Raw genomic sequence first — 23,796 nt, 5'->3', positions numbered from 1 at the left:
CAGCTACTAACATGCTTAAATTACTCAGCGCATCCTAAGTCTTATCTATTCTTATGCACAGTGGAATACATCTAAATAAAGCACGTTTTGATTTCATGTATTGAAGTATTAATATCAATCATACAATATTCTGGGTTGAGAGCCTCTGCAGATCAGCCTTTGTCGGGTGGTCTGACATGACCTCCGTCACCATAGCAACAGCAGTGTCTGTTGAGAGATGTGATTCAACAGGAAGTGACTGCCCCCAACAAAGACCTCCTCTCACAAGACTCACAGCATGTCAGGGAGGGCTATGGTGGGTGTGCGTTTGTGTGTGAGCGTGTGTGTGTAGTGCTCTGACCTTGAAGTCATGCCATCCATGTCAAATGGAAGCCCTTCACACAAAAGTAACATCAAAAAATGTTGCTTTTAACTTTGTTCATCAATTGTTGATACATACAGTAAATTGGGAGGCAAACAGACAGTAAAGCCAGATTAACACATAATTCCCAGTAAATGACTAGGATAATATTGCGTGCACCGATAGTGATTTACACCATTCACATGCTGCTATGGTCAGGACCTTTTCCGTCTTGCGCCCGTTACATCGGGCATAGCAATGCCTGAATATGGGCCAAGGGACGACGGTAATACAACACTTGTGGATGCCAGCCGCAATAATATTAACGGACTGAGAGGAGAGAGAGAGCACCCTGTTTGCAAGAAGAAGAAGCTGTATGGATATTGTTATCGAGTCGTTTTCGACTATAAAACTTGTGGGCCAAGAGAAAAACACCTTTTTTCAGAACCCATCCATAAAATAAAGAGCTTGTTTGCAAGTAAATTGAGCTGTATTGATATTATTATCAGCGATTTCCTTTCTGTCCTCAGCGGAGTCTTGCGGTTGGTTAACTAGCTCAAAGTGAAGGCGTCTTCCGACAGACGACTTAACCCTTACTGTGCCTCTTCCCGCAACGTGACTGCTTTCATTAAAAACATAGCCGTACACGTGATCCGAAAATAATAATAGATCTTGAGAAGGCAAATTGCCAGTGCAGATTTTCCAGAATATCGATGCGTGTTCCCAATCACACATGACCCCATCCAGGGAATATTCCATAGCATTGCAGTGAAGGACCGTATGTGTGAAATGGGCCTAAGACAGACACAAGAACAGTTGGAAGCAACCATTGGGTTCGGCATCATGTATAATTTGTACTGCCAGCACACAGCAGCAGACTTTAAACCCCACCTTTCAGTACTATACTCCAAGGCTGTTGACGCAATTTACCATATATTCTGCATCAGGGTGGTTCCCTCATCCGCTCTCCAAGGTTGTGCCGTCAGGGCACTGTAATGACACGGGCTCATCCCCACCGTGCTCCAGTGCCCATTGGGGTATTGCTTGTAAGTGGTTTCGTTGGGGTCCCTGCGACGGGGCTGTCAGGCAGCTCCCTGATTGGCTGAAGAGAGGGCCCCCCGGGGACGGGTGACTGGCTGACACAACGAGCCCCTGACTGGGACAGATAGTGAAGAAGTGAGGCAGAATCTAGTCCGCCATTAATAATTCTGCTTTATCTGCTGCTGCTGTGGATCCGCCTTTGTCTGCCCATTCCCCTACTCCTCTTTATTTTCTCTTTCATCCCCTGTTCCTCCTTTATTATTCTCTGTCTGTCTGGTTGTCTGCCTGAATATTGATATGAGAAAGGTTTTTTTAGAAAAAGCCCATATTTTGTGATGATAATTATGTTTCATATATCAAATGAAATAGAATGTGAGGAGACAACCAGTATTTAAATAATAAAGGATATCCATACAAGATCCGAAATGATACATTAGATGAGATTTAGTATAGACGTATTGAAGATGTGTTAGAGTATATCTAATGGTTTCAGGTCAGGGTTCTGAGTTCCCTCCCCTGTCTGTGAACATCCTTGTCTCAGATGCCTTACCTTTACCTTCTCCTTGAAGCTAGGTAGGGCGTTTTGCAGAAAACAGCCAGAGTAAGCACGATTTTGAGGGTATCCAACCGAAGAAAATCCACCCCTCTCTGCAGGCCTTTCACCAAAGCCACTCACCCAAAACACATGACTAGCTTCCAAGTTCCGCAATCGGCCTGCCTAGCCTTGGGGAAGTCTCCGGTCATGCACAATGAGAGCATGGGCTGAGTGGGTATAGGTAGCCGGGTAGGTAGGTAGACCATCAAATCGTTTCATTTGGGACGAAGGAACGGATTGTACAGGCTTATTAAAGGCATGTTACAGCCACAGATGCAAGAATTTCAACAAATATGATGAAAATGATTCAAAAATAAATTGCCTCCTTAGCTTTAATCTGCTGTTTTGTGTCTCAATATGGATTAAAGCATTTTATAATCGCAGCATTTAAAATCGCGAAATGTATCCCGATGATGTCTCCTTCCGGTCTTTTTCAGCCTCTGTATGTGTCTCTGTCTACTGAGTTTCTCACTCTCATGGTAACGCCATTGCCATAGAGATATCGCTGTTCAGCATTTTTCTGCGTTATGAGTGTGTGTGTTTATGGGATGGCGGCTGGAGGTTTTGCAGAGACGTCTGTAACCCTGGCAACTGCAGTCTTTCCAGCAGCCCTGCCGATCTGGCCTCTTCTCTATGCGTGGCTCTGCCTCCCAGAGTCTTTGTACACCCATATTTCCCGCACATCTCCTAACTGCTTATTAACATGAATGAACGTTCCACCACAAACCCTATTTAAATAGTCCTTTCATCTTCACTGTCGTCAACAGCAAATGCAGTCATTTTTGTGCCGATTATTCATGAATAGATTGCTTATTTTTAAATCGATTTCTCAACGAACCACTTCCGCATAGAGAGATGGCTAAATCCAAACACAGAATTATTTTCCATATTGGTAGATACAGATATAGAAACACATTCTCCCTCCTCCATTTCCCTTTAGTATCCTGCTCCCTCTGTCGCCATGGCTTCATGGCCGATGTGTCCTTGATGTCACCCTTTCTATAATAAGACGGTCATGAACCCCCCTTCCAGTTTGGCGTAGGGTGGCCGGTCCGTTTATTCGCAGGAAACAGATATATCCCGCCCACTGAACAATCTAAACACAAATCAAAATTGGTGGCGGCCCTCCCTAACTTCTGCCTTATCTAGGCCACCGCCCCAGGACAGGTCATATGTGGGACACAAGCCCCTATGGATCAGGATCACTGCCCGTGTCTGGTGTTTGTGCGTGTGTGTGTGGGTGTGGGTGTGTGTGTGTGTGTGTCTGCATAAGGACAGCAGGGGTAACGTTGCGATGAGCTGAGGACAAGCTATTAGCCCACCGGCTACGTCTGCCGGCCTGGTTGGGTGTGCTTTTTTATTTGAACTAATTTACGAGAGCTATTCTCAAAGACTGATAAAGGGCAAAGGTTTGGAGGCATTAATGAATGCCTCTATGATTTTGTTGGTTTGTGAGTCTTTTATATCTTCCAGTGGTATATGTATATAAACTATACCACTATATATAATATACATGTTTTATGCATATATTATGCATATGCATATATTATGCATATGCATATAGTGTATCCAAGACGGTGCGTCTGTGCTGTTGTGATGTGAGTGTTGTGATGATGTGAGGATCTGTGTGTGTTATTATGGTCTGGGTTCTGATAATGCGTGTGTGTGTTGTGACTGTATATGCTGTGACTATAACTGTTTGTGTGTGTGTGTGTATATGCTTGTGTGTGTGTGTGTGTGTGTGTTGCAAATAATGGTGTCTTTGTGTGTGTGTGTGAGTGTTTGTGACTTTGTGTGTGTGTTCAGAGGAGAGCCTGCGTTTGAAAGGAGCAGAGAGGTGGTGGTGAGGAACTGATGGATCCCTCCAATGATTTTCATTGCACGGTTGCCATGGCGATGCACTGGCGGTAAGGCCAATGACGCCTGAGGCGAGAGAGAGGGAGAGATAGAGAGAGAGGAGGAGAGAGAGGATGCTGAAGTGGACTGTAATTTGTGGCAGGGCTCATTGATATTCCCTGGGAAAGCAACAATGCAACCAAGATCTGTGTGCATTTCCACACACACACGAACACGCACGAGCACACACACATATAATATACTTAATACCTGTATTGTTTTGAGTTATGCAATCAGAACACCACTATGGACATGCAGCCTCAATCAACAAGTGATATCATTAGACTGACCTTACCATTGACCTCAAGGCCGCTCTGTTTGTCTATCTATCTATCTATCCAACAACAGTCATCAATGTGTGAGATCATTTTGTAGTTCATCAAGTAAACATCTAAAGGGCATATCCATAGTACATTTCTTTATCATCCATAATGCTGTCGGTCTGTCGGTACGTCCGTATGCCCTGCTGTCCACCTGTCCTTCTGTCTTCACATACTATGTAACCATACATTTGCTTCCATAGTCTCTCTATCTATTCTATTTATCTGTCTATCTATCTTGAATAGTCATTTAGTTATTTATTTTTCCCAGCAGCAGACTGTTTGACCTTAGCAACACACGTCCACACTCTCACCATAGCAACAGACAGACCCTCTCTTTCTCAAGGCCGAATCTCTGCTGTCATGGAAACCAACAGAGCTGTCAGCTAAGTGGGTTTTGTCCGGGTTATCAAGTGCAACTGCAAATATTGCATCCAAGACAGGCAGAAACAAATGCAGCCATTTTGATTTTTTTTTTATAGACTGTGATAAAAGATAAAATTCCTGCTTGTAGGGAAATGTGTGTAATTATGTTTACAGATATTGCTGTTTGTCGGATTCCGAAAAAAGATACAGGATTTATCGTAACACAGGCCCCATATGGTGGAACAAAGTTGGCAGCTATCACACAAATCCTCCCTGGATACCTGAATACATGCCACGCATACACACCCTAAATACGCACACGCACACACAAACCAACACACAGCTCTAGTCATACACACACCTGCGTGTTCATTGGAGGCTTTGTGTTGGCAGGAAGCAGATCAAAAGCAGGAAGCCAGCGAGAGATAGAGGAGATTTGAAGGAGAGAAAAGGCGTGAAGGAGAGGAGAAAAGAGAGAGATTGAGGAAATGGTTTGGAAGAGCCTTTCGGGAAGAACTGTTTGCCTTTAGTGTAAACAGTTTTTTGGAATCTAGATACAACCAAAATAAAACCCAGTTGCAGAATGAAGATTTTTCTCTGCTGTGAAAAGGCACATACAAGGAGCGAATTTTGAATACCCTTTTCATGACAAGATGCTTACAGTATTCCTCAGTGCCTTCAACCTGACAGAGAGCTATACATTTATATCAATCTTCGTCTTGACCTTGGTCTCATCTCGTTATTATAGAAGTATTAATATACACACACACACACACACACACACACACACACACACACACACACACACACACACACACACACACACACACACACACACACACACACAGAAGTCTCGGCAGACATGTTGACGTTCACTGTAGCCGTTTCTCCAGATGTGATCTCTCTTCATGTTGAGCTCCTATTTAGTCAGGGAGGCAGAGCAACAAAACAGGAAGTAGGTCATCAAATTTATCCATCAAACACACACAAGCACGCAGGAACATGTGCGCACACACAACTCATTTGGCTATGCACTGCCTCTGTGGCTCTCACTCCAACAGTGAGCTCATTAAAATGTGTGAAGTCACTCCTTCTCCCCTCTGTCTCACTCTCTCATATCTTCTCCCTCTATTCTCTATCCCTCCATCTCACTCTCTCTATCCCTTATATATTCTCCTTCCTCCTTTCTCTCTATCACTCCATCTCCCTCTCTCTCTCTTTCTCTCTCTCAAACACACACACACACACACAAACACACACCCCCTCAGAGAGAAAAACAATCACATTGGGCTCAGCAGAATAACCACAGATCATAAATATGTTCAAGAATATGTATTATGTGGTTCCAATACTATTCGGACACAGTATATAATCTTTTTCCCTTTCCTCATCGTCATGCTGTTACGATACTGTTGCCGCACATCATTATCACAATGCTTCTCTGTGATACACGTACACTAACTCGTTACCCGCCAAGCGTGCGTGTGTGTTGCTGCTCGGTGTTAATGAATGGTTGCTAGGTAGAACAGGAGGTGTGGGGCAGGAATGTGTTAATTATGAATGAAGTGGGGGTCTTGGTGGGCTGCTTCTCTCAGGATCTCAAACACATGCTCATGCTGGCCTCACCGTGTGTTGCTCTGCTTTCCCGCATGCATGCACCATACGTGTACGTGTGTGTAGGTCACACGCTCATCCCGCGGGAGTGGGTACGGCTCACGGATGGCTCGTGCACTCTGGCACTTTTGCACGGGTGTTAAGACTGACTCGCGCTAGTTAGGAGTTGTTATTTGGCTGTAAAGGGTCGGGTTCTTGGCCTTCTTACACCCAGAAGTATACGCTTGTATTGCTGGTAATTCAGGTCGCAAAAACCAAAACCACGTCAACCATGTTCAACCGTTTTTTGTTCCCTTTTTGCGCCGTCAATTTAAACCTAATACCTCGTTGGATAATATTTTTGGGGTATTTCTCTTTCTTTGGAGGTTGTCATTGGAGATCAGCGTTTAAGCTTGCCTAAGCCTCTTTATGTAAACACGCTGCCTTTTAAAGGAAAGCCGTTTCATACGGAGACTGTTGAACTCCGGTGTGTTGTGTGGTGTGTGTATATGTTCCCGGGTACACACCTCTGTCATAAAGGAGCGTGATGTAAATAGAGTCTCCATGTTTGGAAGAGAGCGGTGATACGGTGCCTGCTGTTCCCCTTCTCTGGTACCGGAGACGGGGTTCAACAGAAAAGATACACCGCTGGCTTAAAATAGACCCATGTTTACATGGTATGGTAACAGGTCGGCCCCTCACGAACCTAGAACCACTCTCTCTCTCTCTCTCTCTCTGTCTGTCTATCTCTCTCTCTCGCTCTCTCTCTCTCTCTCTCTCTCTCACACAAACTATACGTCTTTATTGGACTCAGCTCAGAGGAATGTGAATTGGAGTGTGTTTGTGCGAATGTGTAGGTTTGTGTGTGTTTCGTTTGTGTGTGTTTGTGCGAGAGTGTGTGTGTGTGTGTGTGTGTGTGTGTGTGTGTGTGTGTGTGTGTGTGTGTGTGTGACTGTGTCTTTTCAATATATCTGTCTCTGCTCCAAACATTGTGCTAAGCTGCGGCATGACGTGTGGCAGCCCGACAGTCATGCCTCATCCTTCCCCAAACAAGTCAAACTTCAGCGCCATGCTACTTTTCATTTCTCCTGTCATACAGACGGCTCGTGGCTTTAAACAGCCTTTAATACTTAACACGCTGGTCAATGTCTGGCAGAGCAACAACATGGTGTCGTTTCCTCAATTATCGTCTACGGCCAATGCAGCTTCGCTTGTTGTGCATCAACCCAGCATGAGTGTCCAGCAGTGGGGGGGGGTGTGCTCCGTTGACCAGAGGGTCGTCTGAGCCCGTTGCGTGTTAGTCCATGATATGAACCTGCGTGTTTCCTCTGTGTCCCTCCCCAGGAGCCACCAGAGACATCGGCTCGGCCCTGACCAGGATGTGCATGAGACATCGCAGCATTGAGGCCAAGCTGCGCCAGTTCACCAAGTAAGACTCTCCTCGCCGCTCCTCTCAATCATCATTTACTCTCTCCCTCTCTCGCATCCTTCTACTGATCATATGTTCACTATTTCCTGTGTTTCTGTCTTTCGTTTTCATATTTTCTGTACATCCAATCCTCCTTGCGTTGCGTCCTTCCTCCAATCCTTCATTCTTTCTAATCTCCTCTTCATAGTGCATTTGTTTAATTTGAATACAAAAGTGTATCTTTCGTATTTATGGTCCTTTAATCTCTCATCAAACTTTATATTTGTAGGAGATTTAGGTGCAGGTGCTTGATGACAATTCTGCATTAATGTAATGAACCAAACCGTAAAGAACTAACATTTATGGAAAGCAGGGAGGAATTAAGTAAAGCAGCATTATGTTGTGGTTTTATTGAGGAGGTGAGTTAAAGCAGCTCATTCCTCAACATGCTGTATCATTCCGGTAATATGAAATAGAGTTGCGTGGCGACAGCTAATTTTGTCGCGAATGAAATGGCATCAGACACAATTAGCTCTTAATTTATGCATGTAAAAAAAAAAGAGTCGACATTATCACGTTGGCCAATATGCTTGACAGATCACCAGTCAGGTGACCAAATGCAGTGACATCTGGCCAAACGTATGAGGTAACTCACCACAGTGGTGGTAAACAATTGGTGTGTAGTCATCATTGATCAGCATACCACATGCCAACCACAGTAGGTACATTCTAGAAACCAATCCAGAATCCATACGTTTTCTTCCCTCTCATCCCATCCCACACTGCTAATGTGTTTTCCATGGTTAGATGAGGACGGGGATGATGATGATGATGATGATGATGATGATGATGCAGATGCTATTGGTAATGGAGCTGATGGTGTTTATGATTCACCACTGCAATAGCAATCGAAGGGTTCCCTTTGAACATTCAGTCGAACTGAAAATGATTCTGTGTGTGTGTGTGTGTTTTGTGTTTGTGTTTGCGTGTGTGTTTCTGTATATGAACACTCTGTGGGGGGACAGATGAGTTCACTGGAAAAGCCGAAAAGGGGACGCAGCATGTGGCATATTTTGTTACTCTTTATATAACTTTCAAAGAGATTTAATGCTGTACACACAGACAGTCTGAAGCTAATGACTTAGTTTTTGATTAATGACACAGTCACTTGGCAGGCATAGGTAAGCTATAAATAAGCACCTGGAATGTCTTACTCTCCAAAAGCTCTTCTTATTGATGAGATCTGATGGTGCATGTTCCAACTGTCCTGTTCTGCATTTGTTGTCTCCCAATCTCTCAATCTCTCTCTCCATCGCTCTCCTTCTCTTTCTCTCCTTCTCTGTCGCCGTTGTCTCCATCCCTCGTATCATCTTTCTGTGCTTTTCTGTCTTCCTTGTCTCCCGCTCCCTTTCTCTGTAGTCTTGTCCTTCTCTGTGCATATCCGGGGACCCCAACTGGGCCTCAACCCCATGGTTGGGAACCACTGCTCTCTATCATTAGCTCCTTCTATGTCTCTTCCTGCTTCTCCTTCTCTGGTCTCCATGTCCATCTCTCTCTCTAAACTTCTTTTTCTCCTCCCTACTAAGCTGAAGCCATTGTAACACGCTGGCTGGCGAGCCACTACCTTACTGCCCCAGATGTTCCACATACTGAAGTAGTGAAGTAGAGCATCACATCATGGGTGTATTTATAAATCACGGTCCAATTCCCCAAATATAGCTCCATAGTTTACTCTGGGGTCAGTAGGGGAACAGAGGCTTTCAGGATTTCTCTGGGGGCGAATTCATATCCTTATGCTGTGCTTCTATTCGTCAAAATGGGCTCAAACACAAGGCAAGGAATGCTGTCCTCCTTAGTATAAAGTATACTATAAAGAAATAAATCCATACCATAAAGAAACTAAACAATTCCATCCTAACCGTATACATAGTGCACGTATTGTTTTACTGTTTGGGCACTCGTATTGCGAGTGACGGCAGCAGCTGCCATGTTTTGTGGCAGGTGGTGTTTTTATGCTGTTTTTGGACTTCGAAAATCAATCAACCACATCATCTTCAACAGCATTCATTTGTGAATCCATAGAAAACAACACAGATCAAAATGGAGGAAATCAGTGGCAAACGACAACATTACAGTGAAATACCTCAGTGGTAAAACAAAGAACCTAGTTCAATATGAGCTGCGAAAGGCTGCCTATCATGTGAGCCAGCTGTCCCTCAAATACCTCATGAGTTGGCTTGCCTTCTTTCTGATTTTTAAGTCATGAGCTTTGGTTGTTGAATTTAAATTTGATGTTTGCTGTTGTTGTCAGAACATACTCCGAGCTGTAGAGTTCTACAATGTACAATCTCGATTTCTGTATCTCGAGGACATTGCCGTTGTACGTATCTTGTACATCTCGAATCCGTCCGTCATTATTAACGTTCTCCTCCGCCCTTCCCTCCCCCGTCGCAGTGCTCTGATGGAGAGCCTGATCTGTCCCCTCCAGGACCGCATCGAGGACTGGAAGAAGACGGCCAACCAGCTGGACAAGGACCACGCCAAAGGTACCCCTCCAACACACTCCGGGGCTATCACATCCCCGTAGAGCCACAGATATTTGTGTTTTGGTTAGTTTTTATTAGATTAAAGGGAGCTTGTATTTGTTATAGTCGACAGTCAAGAAGAAATGTGAAGAAAAGGGCTCATACTTCGAGAATGTCACAATGTTTTAACATCTTCTATTGGTATTTGTTAAACATAATAGATCCACTGCCAAGGAAGCTAAATTCAAGTATGGACCCATTTGTAAGAGAAACAATTTGACTGCACTTTCAGAACGGCAAATACTGTATGGCCATTCACTCTAAATGCTTATTATATTCTATCAGATAAAATCTGATACCTTCGCAGCTTGAAATCTCTTGGAGTTGTACTGGAAATGCCTTGGAATGAAAATGTAATCTTAGATCCATTGGCCTTACGTGAAATATAAGTGGACACCATGATGTAATAGATAGAACTACAATGGCAGGAAGGGCGATAGAGCTCATTCTGTTGAACTCCTTGTTTTCAAAGAGTACAAGCGGTCGCGCCACGAGATCAAGAAAAAATCATCCGACACCATGAAATTACAGAAGAAAGCTCGCAAAGGTATGCGCGCACGCATGCACTCACGCACATACATGCAAACACGCACAGACACACAGACACAGCCAGACATACAAACACACTCACATACACACACACACACACACCCACACACACACACACACACACACACACACACGCACAGACACACAGATGCACACGCCCGCACACACGTGTGTGCACACACAGTACCGTTGAAGGAACCTGGAAGAAAGGAACGAAAATACGGAAATATACAAAAAAGTCATACTTTCAGAAATCCTTATTTTGACTTTGACAAAAATGCAGCACAGGTGCATACATCAACATACTGATTTACTCCCCTTATGAAAAAGTTGCCAAGAGTGTAGGGTTCTATCGCCATCTAAGGGTGGTGCTTCGAACAACAAGTCTTTGCCCATTCGTCCCCAAATATTTTGCGCAGTGATGTAGCAACCAATAGTTGGGGCCCTCTTTTTGAAGCAGTTTTCACACAGTTGCCGGGCAGAGATTTTTAAGTGGTTTGAATTAACAGCTTGAGGCAAATGGTTCAACGCCTGAAAAAAATCACCTCATTAGCAGTAAAAATACTAAGCACGTGAAAGGAAAGCCATCCTCTGTTGGTTTTGAGGTTAATACAGCTTGGTGAAGCTGTTCAATGACAATAATACCATGACATACTGAAAAGTCTACAGATGTTCTAAATAATGGCTCTTTCACGAAAATGTTCACAGCTGGTCAAAGTGTCCAGTGTCCACTGGTGCTTTTTGCTTTACTTTCCTAAATGCATTTCCTTTTTGGTTTTGCTGGCGGTGTTAATTTGCTCTAACCTGTGGCTGTCTTGTGATGGCTTCCCTGTACTAACTGTACGACTAAGTTTTGCTTTCTTTTCTCTCTCTATCTCTCTCTCTCTTCTCTTTTTTGCTCTCTAATTACTACCCGGCCACCCTATCTCTCGTCTGTCTGTCTGTCTGTCTGTCTGTCTGTCTATATTTCTCTGTCTGTCTGTCTGTCTGTCTGTCTGTCTGTCTGTCTGTCTGTCTGTCTGTCTGTCTGTCTGTCTGTCTATCTGTCTGTGCATCCCCCCCTCCCCCTGCTGTGCTGTTTGGCCCCCCTGCTGTAGAGATACAGGGTAAGTATCAGCATTGCTTTCTGGTCGGCGCCACATGCATCCACTGCTTGCTGTTAACTCCCTGCTCAAAAACAAATAGATAACAATGACGATATACTGCCCATACTCCACCGTAGTTTCATTTGCCCTCCATCACCATCCTCATCTATAGACATCCCACCGGGACCCCTTGCTGAACCTACAGGAGGAAAGCAGTGTCTGTCACTACCTCCTCCTGAAAATACTAGCCATTGGTCGAGAAATCCATGAAACACACTTTATGTTATAGCGAAGGTTGATGTGTTTCATTATGAGGTCCTCGTGCAACGCCTGGTCAACAACGAGGAGAATGTGAGTTAATCCTGTAGTTTGCCCTGCTAGATCCCACAAAGAAATAATGTGAGGATGCAAACTAGCTCAAGTCCAAGAATGTCTTGATCAAAAAACATTCAGAAGAACACGCTGTGTTTACTTTTGTAGCTTCGCATCCGCGAGCCAGCACTCCATGTGACAAACTGCACTCCTGCGCGACAGTCCTGAAGCAACATTTGTAATTTTGATCCTATTTTTTTATTTGTTCTCCTCAAGTCTCTACCGCAAATTCTGCTGCGATCTCCCTTTTCCTCCCTGCTACAGTCTTTTTATATGTTTATCGTAGGACATGTATTGCCTCTGTATGTTTCTTATAGGAGAGGTGTGTATGGTTGGCATACCTGTGCATCTATGCCCTTCCTGGATGTTGTTTGAATGGGAGCAGAATCAATAATTGGGCAGAGACATTGTTTTCTGTGTTTGGGTTATATTTCTGTTATTTTACTATTGAAATATATATAATATACTACTTTTATAGCAGTATATTGCCTTTAGGCAGAACTACACACAGTTTTTATTCTCTGCAGTAAATGACCATGAAATAATGACAAATCACATATTAATTTATGTCCGTGAGGAATTGGCACTGCAAAAGGAACTGACAGCAGCAATGATTTTTATTATTGACAAATTTAGCCTCAGCCTTTACCCTGGCTCAATTTATCCCCACGGACACTCACTTCTTCAGTCTTACAGTGGCTTCCTGTCTGCGAATGCTTTCAGGTGCACTTCACACATTGAACATGAACACACCCAGTTCCAAAGTCATTATCCAATGCTTAACCACAGCCCTTTGCTGCCACCTACTGCACCTTGGATGCACAGCGTGTATATGCGAAGCAATTTGGGACCAATTACTTTCAAGCAAGATGCCAATGTCCACGTTGGTTAAGTGCTCGCTAGATCTCATTCATTTCAGTGGTTGCCATGGAGATAAATGGGTCACGCTAACACAACCATGGCCTAGATTTTCAATAATTTCCACTCACTCCGTCCTGCTCACATCTTCCCATACTTAACCTCGCTGGCGTCAAACTCCATGACGGTGACTTCAGTGGTGATAAACCTCTCGACCATGCTCACTGAAACACACACACACACACACACGCACACACACACACACACACACACACACACACACACACACACACACACACACACACACACACACACACACATACACACACACACATTCCTTTACGTCTGAATATGCTTTAATTCTTCTATCTGCCCTCGTCACCTCTCCTCTGCTCTTCTCTTCTCTCCATATATTCTCCTCTCCTCTATCCTCTCCTCTCTTCCCCATCTCCATCTCCTCTCCTCTCCACCTTTACTCTTTTCCATCTCATCTGCCCTATTTTCCTCTCCTCTCCTCTGTTCTCCATCTCCTCTCCTCTCTCCATCTTCTCTCCTTCTCTCCTCTCCTCTCCTCATCTTCTCTCCCTTCCTCTCCTCTCCATTCCCCATCTACTCTCCACTTCTCATCTTCTCTCCTCTCCCATCTCCTCTCTTCATATCCTCTCCTCTACCCTTCTCCCTCCTCTCATCGCCTCTCCTTTCCCCATCTCCTCTCCCCTTCTCCCTCCTCTCCTCTCCTGTCCCCATCTCCTCTCCTCTCCCTTCACTGACACTGTCTCCTCTCCTCATCTCCTCTCTCCTCTTCTCCTCTCCTCTCCCCTCCTCCCTCCTCTCCTCTTCTCTCCTCTCCTGTCCCCATCTCCTCTCCTTTCCTCTCCCCTCACTGACACTGTCTCCTCTCCTCATCTCCTCTCTCCTCTTCTCCTCTCCTCTGCCCATCCCCTCTCCCCCTCCCTGACTGTGTCCCCTCTCCCCTCCCTGACTCTCCCCCCTCTCCCCCTCACTGACTCTGTCCCCTCTCCCCCTCTCCCCCTCACTGACTCGGTCCCCTCTCCCCCTCTCCCCCTCTCCCCCTCACTGACTCGGTCCCCTCTCCCCCTCTCCCCCTCACTGACTCGGTCCCCTCTCCCCCTCACTGACTCTCCCCCCTCTCCCCCTCACTGACTCTGTCCCCTCTCCCCCTCACTGACTCTGTCCCCTCTCCCCCTCACTGACTCTCCCCCCTCTCCCCCTCACTGACTCTGTCCCCTCTCCCCCTCACTGACTCTGTCCCCTCTCCCCCTCACTGACTCTGTCCCCTCTCCCCCTCCCCCCTCACTGACTCTGTCCCCTCTCCCCCTCCCTGACTCTGTCCCCTCTCCCCCTCTCCCCCTCTCCCCCTCCCTGACTCTGTCCTCTCCCCCTCACTGACTCTGTCCCCTCTCCCCCTCCCTGACTCTGTCCCCTCTCCCCCTCTCCCCCTCTCCCCCTCCCTGACTCTGTCCCCTCTCCCCTCACTGACTCTGTCCCCCCTCCCCTCCGGCGGGCTCCAGGGCGTGGGGACCTTCAGCCCCAGGTGGACAGCGCCATGCAGGACGTGACCGACATGTGTCTGCTGATGGAGGAGATGGAGAAGCAGGCGGTGAGGAGGGCCCTGGTGGAGGAGCGCGGACGCTTCTGCACCTTCATCGGCTTCCTGCAGCCCGTCGTGGTGAGTGGGGGCCAGGGTGGGGGCTGAAGGGTCCATGGTCTTACTCACTGTGGTGAGAGGCCGGTTGGTCGCTGTGAGCCATTTAAAAAACATCTATACAAACCTGTGATGTCAGAAGGGAGTGTCCACTCCCTTCTGACATCACACATCTGGGAGAGTCCGCCCAGATGTGGGGATGATAGATAGGTAGGTAGATCGTTAAAACGTTATTGTCCACTGAATTTACACACACTGGAAATTCGTCTTTGGCACTCATCATCGTCGCAACATAAAACATAATAGCGCACAACACACAGACTATAAATGCATGAATAAATACCAGTGCAGTTCTCGGCCCTGATCTCTCTCATCATAAGCCCTGGCTGGAAGGTGCATTATCTATCTGTTGATCTATCTTGTTGTTCTTTCTGATGGGGATTGTTGCTGTTTCAAGTGCAACACGCTGTTATTGTTTGGAAATCTTGCAGGGTAACATTTGTGCAGTATCACATGAAGTGCCATTTTAGAGGAACTGTGTAGGTAACGTGGAAGTCACAGGCTAATGTGAGGGAAATGTGGTTGATTGCCTGTTGTGTCATTGATTTATGAAGGTGTTTGTGTGTGTGGGGGGGGGGAGGGAAGGGGTCACAGTAGGTACATGTGCTATAGTATTCATGTTTCTATGGTTACCAGAATGGGGAGATAGCCATGCTGGGAGAGATCACGCACCTCCAGGCCATCATCGATGACCTCACTGTGCTGACCACCGACCCCCACAAACTGCCCCCAGCCAGTGAACAGGTGAACCACTCTCTCACACACGCACACACAAACACACACAAATACACACACAAACACACACACACACACACACACACACACACACACAACACACACACACACACACACACACACACACACACACACACACACACACACACACACACACACACACACAAACACACAAACAAACACAAACACACAGACCACACAGACTGACCACACACACAGAAAGACCCCAAAAGCACGAACATACATACACACACAATCAGATATACCGACAGATGGACGAAAAAGAGAAACAGTCGGACAGACATAGCTGATGTTCTTCTCTATGTCTCCTGGGTCATCTGGTCTCTTGTCCAAGGTTTCTCCACATTTGAATTGTCGCAGTGCAATGTTTTTTTAGTCTCAGTCTATCTCTCCCTCTCCCTCTCTCAACCTGTCTCTCTCTCTCGTCCAGGTGATCAAAGACCTGAAGGGTTCAGACTACAGCTGGTCGTACCAGACACCTCCCTCCTCCCCCAGCAGCTCTGGCTCTCGCAAAAGCAGCATGTGCAGGTACACCAGCACACACACACACACACACATGCACACATACACACACAGACATTCACACGTACACAAACTTTGTATCTGTTCTGTGTGTTTTGGTGGTATCAATGTGTTGATATTTCTTTATACTTTAAGTATACGAAGGAGGTGCCTTTCTTCAGTCTGTTGAACCCTCTGTTTTGTGTGTCATAACTTGTCTCAATGGTTTTATTTCGATTAAATAAAACGAGAATGAATGAAAAGTGTTAGCTTGTGTGTGCGCACCTGTGTGTTATAAAGGCATGTCGCATTGATCCCAATGTCCCCACAAGGCACAGCCCCATAAGCATGCATCAGTTCTAGAAATGTGTGTGTGCGTGCATATATGTCTGTGTCTTTTTGTTTGTGTGATCGTCTCGTTCCACAGATCCTTGTAAGCTCACAGTATCTCTCTAACGCCCCACCCCCTCTTCCACCCCACCCTTTTCAACCACCCCACCAAACCCCCACCCTCTCTTCTATTTCACCGCCAATGTTGACTTCACCACCACCACCCCACCGCCACGATTAACCCGGCCCTCGTCTCTCTGTCCTTGTTTGTCGTCTGCCCTCACCGATGTCTGTCCTGCCCTCTTTTGCTATACTGGTTTGTGCTGGTTTGGTTTCTATTGTGTCCGTGTTCCTTTTCTGCTTTTGGATACTCTGTTTATTTCTCTGTTCCTGCCGGGGTTGGTTTATCGCGTGATTGTAAATATCTCCTCATGTGCATCTTGCGGGGCGTCTCCCGGGGGCAATCCGACTACGTTGCCTCCTTTGACTTCCATTTAACCCCTCATCCACTTCAAACAACCCTTGCTTCCTCTAACGAACACCGCGAATCCCCATGTGCGCCCTGTGATCCACCTTCTCCATCTTAACGACCTCATCCCATTCACTGCCCTACCCTGGCTCCGATGGCCAACCTGCATCCTAATTGCCTCCTCACTTCACATGCTGCAAATCCACACAACCCCTCGGCCATGCTCTCTCTCTCTCCCTCTCTCTCTCTCTCTCTCTCTCTCTCTCTCTCTCTCTCTCTCTCTGCCCGCCCCTCATCCCTCCCCGCTGCCATTGCCTCCTGCTTCTCCTCCTCCTCATTTTCTTCATTCGCTCTGCCACCTCCTCCTACCCCTCTTATCCCTCACCGCCGCCATCTCCTCCTCCCACCTGCCTCCTCCTTCTTCTCTTCCTCCCCCTACTCCCCCTCCTCCCCTCCTCCCCAACTTGCCCTCTTCTGCTCCTTCCCCCCACCCTCCTCATCCCTCACCTCTGCCATCTCCTCCTCCTCCTCCTTCCTTTCTCCCCCCTCCCCCCGCCCCTTTACTTCTCTCTCCCCCCCCCCCCCCCCCCCCCCCCCCCCCCCCCCCTCCCCCAAACTGCAGCAGCGTCAACAGCGCCAACAGTAGCGCCTCCCGCTCGTCAGGAGGGGGGGGAGGTGGGGGCTCCCAGCCCCACTCACCCACCTCCTGCTCCTCTTCCTCCTATCGCTACCGCAGCGGCCTGTCCTACCAGCCGCCGCCGCCGCCGCCGCCGGGAGGGGCTGGCTGCGTGGCAGCCCACCGCCTCAGCAGTGTGTCGTCGCACGACTCGGGCTTCGTGTCACAGGACGCCAACGTCTACTCCAAGCCGCCGTCGCCCATGCCTTCCGACATCACCAGTCAGGTAGGGCGCGGCCCCCCCGGCGGAGGCGACGCACACGCGCGGACACACACAGAAATCCTCGGTAACCCGCGGCTCATTTGCTGTGGTGTGGTGCTGCCCTCTGCAGGTGAAGAAAGGTGCACGCATGTGTGGCGCAGCATGTTAAAATTGCAAAAAACATACTACAATGCTGGACAATTGCCAGACTCCAGAGGGAATCAGAACAATAACTGTGTGTTCACTCTGACAGCATTGTATTGTTGGTCAGGAGCGACGCGGCTGTGACAATGCGGTTGGTTTGAGGACAACATCAGTAAACTAGACAGACATTCAGGCAGCTCAAGAAACATGTTTAGGATAAAGTGTTCCCAGCCGTCTTGGTCTACAATGTTTGTTCAGGCACTAAAGGCCATTTTATTATCCGTCTACACAAGCAGCTGCTATTTCCTTTTCATTTAGAAATTGTGCTGTCCCATTTTAGTTTTTGTAATGGTTGAAAAATCTTGGCCAGGCTTAAAGAATGTTTTCAAAATGGGATGGCAAACAAGCCGGCCTGCCTATTACCAGCGACTTCAAGCAAAGAATTTGAAGCCTTTTTATGTAATTGATTTTGTTTCAAAACCTTGGAACCAGCTCATGGGAAGAAATATTGTTCCTACATGTCTTTTCTTTGACTAAAGTTTCAGAATCAAGCACTCAACTTCACTGAGTGCTGTGCCTGTTTCATGGTTGGAATCCAGATGTCGTGCACTGACTGCAGTAAATGGACTGTGACTGGTTCACTGTTGGTTGTTTACTTTTCTGCTTTGTTTCCTGTCTGTCTGTCTGTCTGTCTGTCTGTCTGTCTGTCTGTCTCTCTCTCTCTCTCTCTCTCTCTCTCTCTCTCTCTCTCTCTCTATCTCCCTGTCTCTTTCTCTGTCTCTCTCTCCCTGTCTGTATCTCTCTGTCTCTTGGTCTGCGGTGTAGAAGTCGTCCAGCTCTGCGTCTTCAGAGGCTTCAGAGACCTGCCAGTCAGTGTCCGAGTGCAGCTCCCCCACTACTGTGAGTACCACCATGAGTCACCTTCTATTTAATAACACATCCCCCAAAATTAGCAGAGTAACTTCATCCTTTTCAGTGAGGGTTGATCAGCTGATAAAAAAGCTGGGGAGAGGAGGATATTTCAAGCCAGAGAAAAATAAGCTATGTATAACTTGCACGAAAAAGTACCATGTGTATTTATAAAACCCCTGCCCACACACACGAACACACACACACACACACACACACACACACACACACACACACACACACACACACACACACACACACACACACACACACACACACACACATTGTATTGGGTAAACAAACCATTGTGCTAAAACATTGGCAGTATGATAACTCTGCATTGCAGCTCTATCACTTTCTGACACCCTGAAGTAGAATTTAACTACTATTAGCCTACTACTCCTAAAACAACTCTTTTCCTATGAAGAAACAGTATCTTTCTAGGTGCATGCTAATGCCTACGTGTGTAGGTGTAGCTCTATCCAATCTACTCTTGATCTATTTCTACTTCTGTTTCCCGCTACGATGTGTGTGTGTGTGTGTGTGTGTGTGTGTGTGTGTGTGTGTGTGTGTGTTTGTGTGTGATTGTGATTGTGTGTGTGTGTCTGGAGCTGAATGAATGAATGATCTGAATGCACTGGTCACTCACTGGCCATCCCCACTGCCGTCTCCCAGCATGGAGACCTTTCCTTCTCGTCTGTACTTTTTCTGTCTCTCTGCCTCTTTGTCTCTCCCTCACTCTCGCTCTCTGACGATGATGTGACTCTGTCTCTCGTTCCGCAGTTTGGCCCATCCTTCGCTACCTTCCGTCCCTCTCTCTCACATTCTGGCTCCACCAGACCTCTCTCTGTCATTCTTCCTGTGCCTGCGTCCCCAACATATAATTGCTCCCCCGGATCCTGCTCCTCTTCTCCCACATCAAAGGTTCCTATCTGGAAGGTTTGTTCCTCCCCATTACGCTTCCATTTCATTTTCTAAATGTATTTAATTTCCTTAATTATTACCATTAACATAATTTCACATTTCATTTTTTTTTAACTGACTCATAACTCCAGCCCTTCACTTTAATTTTCCACTCACACGTTCATGCCAATAAGCCTTGTTGGCATGATTATTCTGTTTCCGCTCCGTCTCACTCACTTGTTTTTCCATCTCCTGCCTTGCGGGGGATTGTCTAAAACACAAAAGGCCATGGAGAGATGACTAATCAGAGCAAAAGAAAACAATTATTTTGTCCAATCACAACTGCAACCACAAACAATACCCAAAACAGCAGGTATAACTCCTCACCCGCACGCACAAACGCACTTGTACTGGCGCTCACACACACTCAAGAAGACGCCAGGCCGCAACGCCCCGCCCCTATACTCTGCACTCACGATGGAGGGCCTCAAACTGCTGGATAGTGGACAGGTCTGTCACTATCATTCGCTACCTCCTTGTCGCTAACCCCGCCTACCTCTTCAGGATTGGTCCAAAGCAGGTCAGTACGAGCAGCCGGTGGCCGCGGCCGCAGTCCAGAGGAGAAAGGAGCCCCTTGATAGGCTGAGGGAGCAGGAGTCGTCTCCAGGCAACCAGGGGTACGGTTCCGGCTCCCACCTCGACCCTGATGGACAGAGGACCCGGATGCATCAGGCGAACATGGCCGCCAAGGTAACGCCGACAAAAAGTAGGCGAATAATACATGTGGCAACATGGTAATAAACTGCAGCTGCAAAATGTGTCACCGCTGTCTCCATGTTGCAGTGGGGGAGAGAGTTGGCAGAACAGAGCGCGAGCGTAGAGGAGGACAAGGCTGAACTTAGCAAGGTTGTGCATCTGCTCAACCAGATCCCTTTGTCTGCTTGGCGTTGGTTTATTCAAACGACCAAACCAACAGCTGGTTCAAATCCTGCAGGCTTTGGTTCAGCCAATTTGCCATATTAGATGAAAGTGTTCCATGTTTAACCTGGAAAATTGAAACTGTGAATACGTGCGTGTAACTCCTCTCTAGTAGTAGTAGTTGCTAGTTACAACCAGCTAGGAATTTACCAGCGTATTTTCATTTTGAAGAACAATTGGCATAGGGTTCTTCACACAGGCTCACGGTGTGGCTGTGGAGCTGCTTGGAACATGAAGCAGCTTGAATAAATCAAACAAAATGTAGCTCTGTGTTTTCAGTATGAAAAAACCTGAACAGCTTAGCCACTCACATGGTGGTGCTGGGTTGTGCCTCAGCTTTTTCCCCGAGACAATGTCCATAGATACTACAGTATTCCATAGCACAAGATACGTACCAATGGACTGTGCTCCACCTTTCCCCAACAATCATTTTAAACCGCACCACACTGTGTTTTATATCTCGATGGGCTGCAGTGTTCAGTTTGAGACGTAAACACGCTGTGTGCTGTGATTGCCTCTGAATCCCCCCCCCCCGCCAGCACGGAGACGACGTGTCCCCGGCCGCCAGCGACCTGGCCATGGTGCTGACAAGGGGCCTGAGCATGGACCAGCAGAAGAGCAGCCGGGACTCCCTGCAGTACTCCAGCGGCTACAGCACCCAGACCAACACCCCGTCCTGCTCCGAGGACACCATCCCCTCGCAGGGTAAGACGGAGACAGACAGCGGCCGGTGGCGTTTTTGACCGTGGGTTCATGAAGGACAACGGTAGGCGGGGGGGGTATTTAAGAGGACCACTTGATGATGAGATAGCCAGGACCCCTTGGATGAGATGGGTCATCGTACGAGAATTGCTTTGAATAAATGAACATCCGATTCCGAATGGCGATGTTAATGAAAAAACAGCAAATGCCACCAGTATTTTCTTTAGAACCTTTAGTCCTACTGCCTTCATAAAAGAAACACCTACTAATGTTGTCATCTTCCTTCGGCTCCACTAGACTACGACTGCTACTCTGTGAACGGCGACGCGGACGCCCAGGAGGGACAGAGCGACTTCGACAAGTCCTCCACCATCCCCCGCCACTCCAACATCGCCCAGAACTACCGGCGCATGATCCAGACCAAGAGGCCCGCCAGCACAGCCGGGCTGCCCAGCGGCGTGATGGGGGCCGGGGGCGGGGGCTCCGGCACCCCGGGCACCGCCACCATCCGCCGCACCCCCTCCACCAAGCCCGGCGTGAGGCGCACGCTGTCCAGCGCCGGGCCCATCCCCATCCGGCCGCCCATCGTGCCCGTCAAGACGCCCACCGTGCCGGGTGAGCCGCACCCCCCGGGCTACGCTGCCGGCGGCGGCGGGGGCGGCGGCGGCGGCGGCGGCGGCGGCGGCGGCGGCGGCGGCGTGCCGGTGCGCGTCGGCAGCGAGGAGTGTGTGTTCTTCGCGGGCGCTGAAGAGTCCCACGGTACGCTCGACTACGTGAAGGCGTCACCCAAGCGCCTCAGCCTGCCCAACACGGCGTGGGGGTCAGGGGCGGGGCTGGAGGTGTACATGCACCAGCAGCAGCAGAGGGCAGGCGGCGGCGGCGGCGGCGGCGGCGGCGGCGGCGTCAGCGAGGAAGAGCAGATGATGGCGGCCAACCGCCACAGTCTGGTGGAGAAGATCGGAGAGCTGGTGGCCAGCGCCCAGGCCCTGGGCGAGGGGCAGTTCCCCTACCCTTCCCTCCCGGACGACACTGGGCCCCCGGGGGACGAGGGCCCGGCGGGGGCGGAGGGGGAGGGCGCCGGGGGCGACATGCTGACCACGATCAGGAGGGGCGTTCGCCTCCGCAAGACGGTGTCCAACGACCGCTCGGCGCCGCGCATCTTGTGATCGGAGCGCCGGGCCGGGCAGCCGGTGTTCAGCCGATAGGGGAGAGGCGCTAGGTGTTGGTGTGATGCGATCGGCCCGCCTTGTGCGCACACACACACACACACACACACACACACACACACGCACACACACGCACGCACACGCACGCACGCACACACACACACACCCACGCTTGTAATGTAGAGAGATCTATGGTATAACGAAACAGAGAAACATGAAAAAAAAATACAAAAAAAACATAGACGAAAAAATAAAACCAAGTTGTTAGAGTAATGAACAGTCTATTAAAAGGATGATACTGATGATATTAACGTAAACACCGGTAATCCACGACGATAATTCAAGTTAAACACCAACCATTGACAGGCTTCTAGCTGGCCGATATAGCTCTTCCGACACACTGTCACTGCGTGTGTTGGATGCATGTTTGTCTTTTAACACCTGTAGATGGAGAGACTGGCAGGCCGGAAGGAAAAAAAAAAAAGGCAGACGAGAAAGGAAAAAGAAAGATTGACAGACAAGAGACTTATTGGCCCCCTGTCGCCCCGGGCAACCGCATGCCCACGTCACAACGCGTGGGACGAAGGTTGGAAGAGGCAGGTGGCCTGAAGGGTGGGTGGGGTGGGCCCGGGGGTGTTGTTGGCTCGGGGGGGGGTCAGGGCAGGGGTCAGGGTTCAATTGGGAATAGCGCCGGCTGGATGGGAAAAACCCGAAACTGTCCCGGAGCAGTGATGAACTGTAGTAGCCCACGGAGGGCTGAGGCATTGTGGGTATTAGCGCGGGGAGCTAGCGCACATCATCATTGTACAGGACAAGCGTTGGCATTGAGCCGCGCTAGTACCCGCTTTCCCCTTACTACGTCAGCCCTGCTGGTACGTGTGTGCGTATGTGCATGTGTGTGTAGGTGAGTGTGTGTGTGTGTGTGTCTTTGTGTGTGTGTGTGTGTGTGTGTGTGTGTGTGTGTGCGTGCGTGCGTGTGTGTGTGTGTGCGTAGGTGTGTGTGTGTGCGAGGGGGCCGGGTACAGCTCTGCTGCAGGACAGCTGGTCACCCAATGTTGGCAGGGCTTTTTTCTCCTGTGTGTCGTACTCTGTATTTCCTGTTTTTATTGTTGCATCATTACCTTGTTACCACTGTACGGAAAACGTTACAAGAATTAACCCAGGCGTATATATATAAATATATATTCATATATATTTTCTAGAACCAGAAAGAAAATGTTAATAAGAAATGGAGCAATAAATGTGTTTTATTTTCTTGTTTGGCAGAGGAAGGATGGAAGGAGTCAGTGGAAGACTTGTACACAAAGGTTGTGGTTTCTCTTTTGA

At 48.0% G+C, this 23,796-nt stretch overlaps 1 protein-coding gene across 3 annotated transcripts in view; it reads left to right on the top strand.

Moving 5' to 3' along the window:
- mtss1lb (MTSS I-BAR domain containing 2b) overlaps nt 1–23,022 on the top strand; it is a 49,799-nt gene extending 26,777 nt beyond the window's left edge. Inside the window, exons 4-15 of one of the 3 annotated variants that reach the window (XM_079737287.1) lie at nt 7,496–7,580; nt 10,014–10,105; nt 10,617–10,691; nt 14,541–14,698; nt 15,371–15,478; nt 15,921–16,018; nt 17,413–17,692; nt 18,638–18,712; nt 19,505–19,660; nt 20,189–20,374; nt 21,142–21,307; nt 21,602–23,022. In XM_079737287.1, coding sequence (XP_079593413.1) covers nt 7,496–7,580; nt 10,014–10,105; nt 10,617–10,691; nt 14,541–14,698; nt 15,371–15,478; nt 15,921–16,018; nt 17,413–17,692; nt 18,638–18,712; nt 19,505–19,660; nt 20,189–20,374; nt 21,142–21,307; nt 21,602–22,470 — 2,348 coding nt within the window. In that variant the 3' untranslated portion in view covers nt 22,471–23,022. The remainder of the gene's footprint in view (nt 1–7,495; nt 7,581–10,013; nt 10,106–10,616; nt 10,692–14,540; nt 14,699–15,370; nt 15,479–15,920; nt 16,019–17,412; nt 17,693–18,637; nt 18,713–19,504; nt 19,661–20,188; nt 20,375–21,141; nt 21,308–21,601) is intronic. The other 2 variants (XM_079737286.1, XM_079737285.1) reach the window with 2 other exon arrangements.
- The last annotated feature ends 774 nt before the right edge of the window (nt 23,023–23,796 follow it).

This window comes from Pollachius pollachius (assembly GCF_949987615.1).
Source record: "Pollachius pollachius genome assembly, chromosome: 5".
Classification (NCBI taxonomy): Eukaryota; Metazoa; Chordata; class Actinopteri; order Gadiformes; family Gadidae; genus Pollachius; species Pollachius pollachius.
This window is presented reverse-complemented; position numbering and strand designations above follow the sequence as displayed.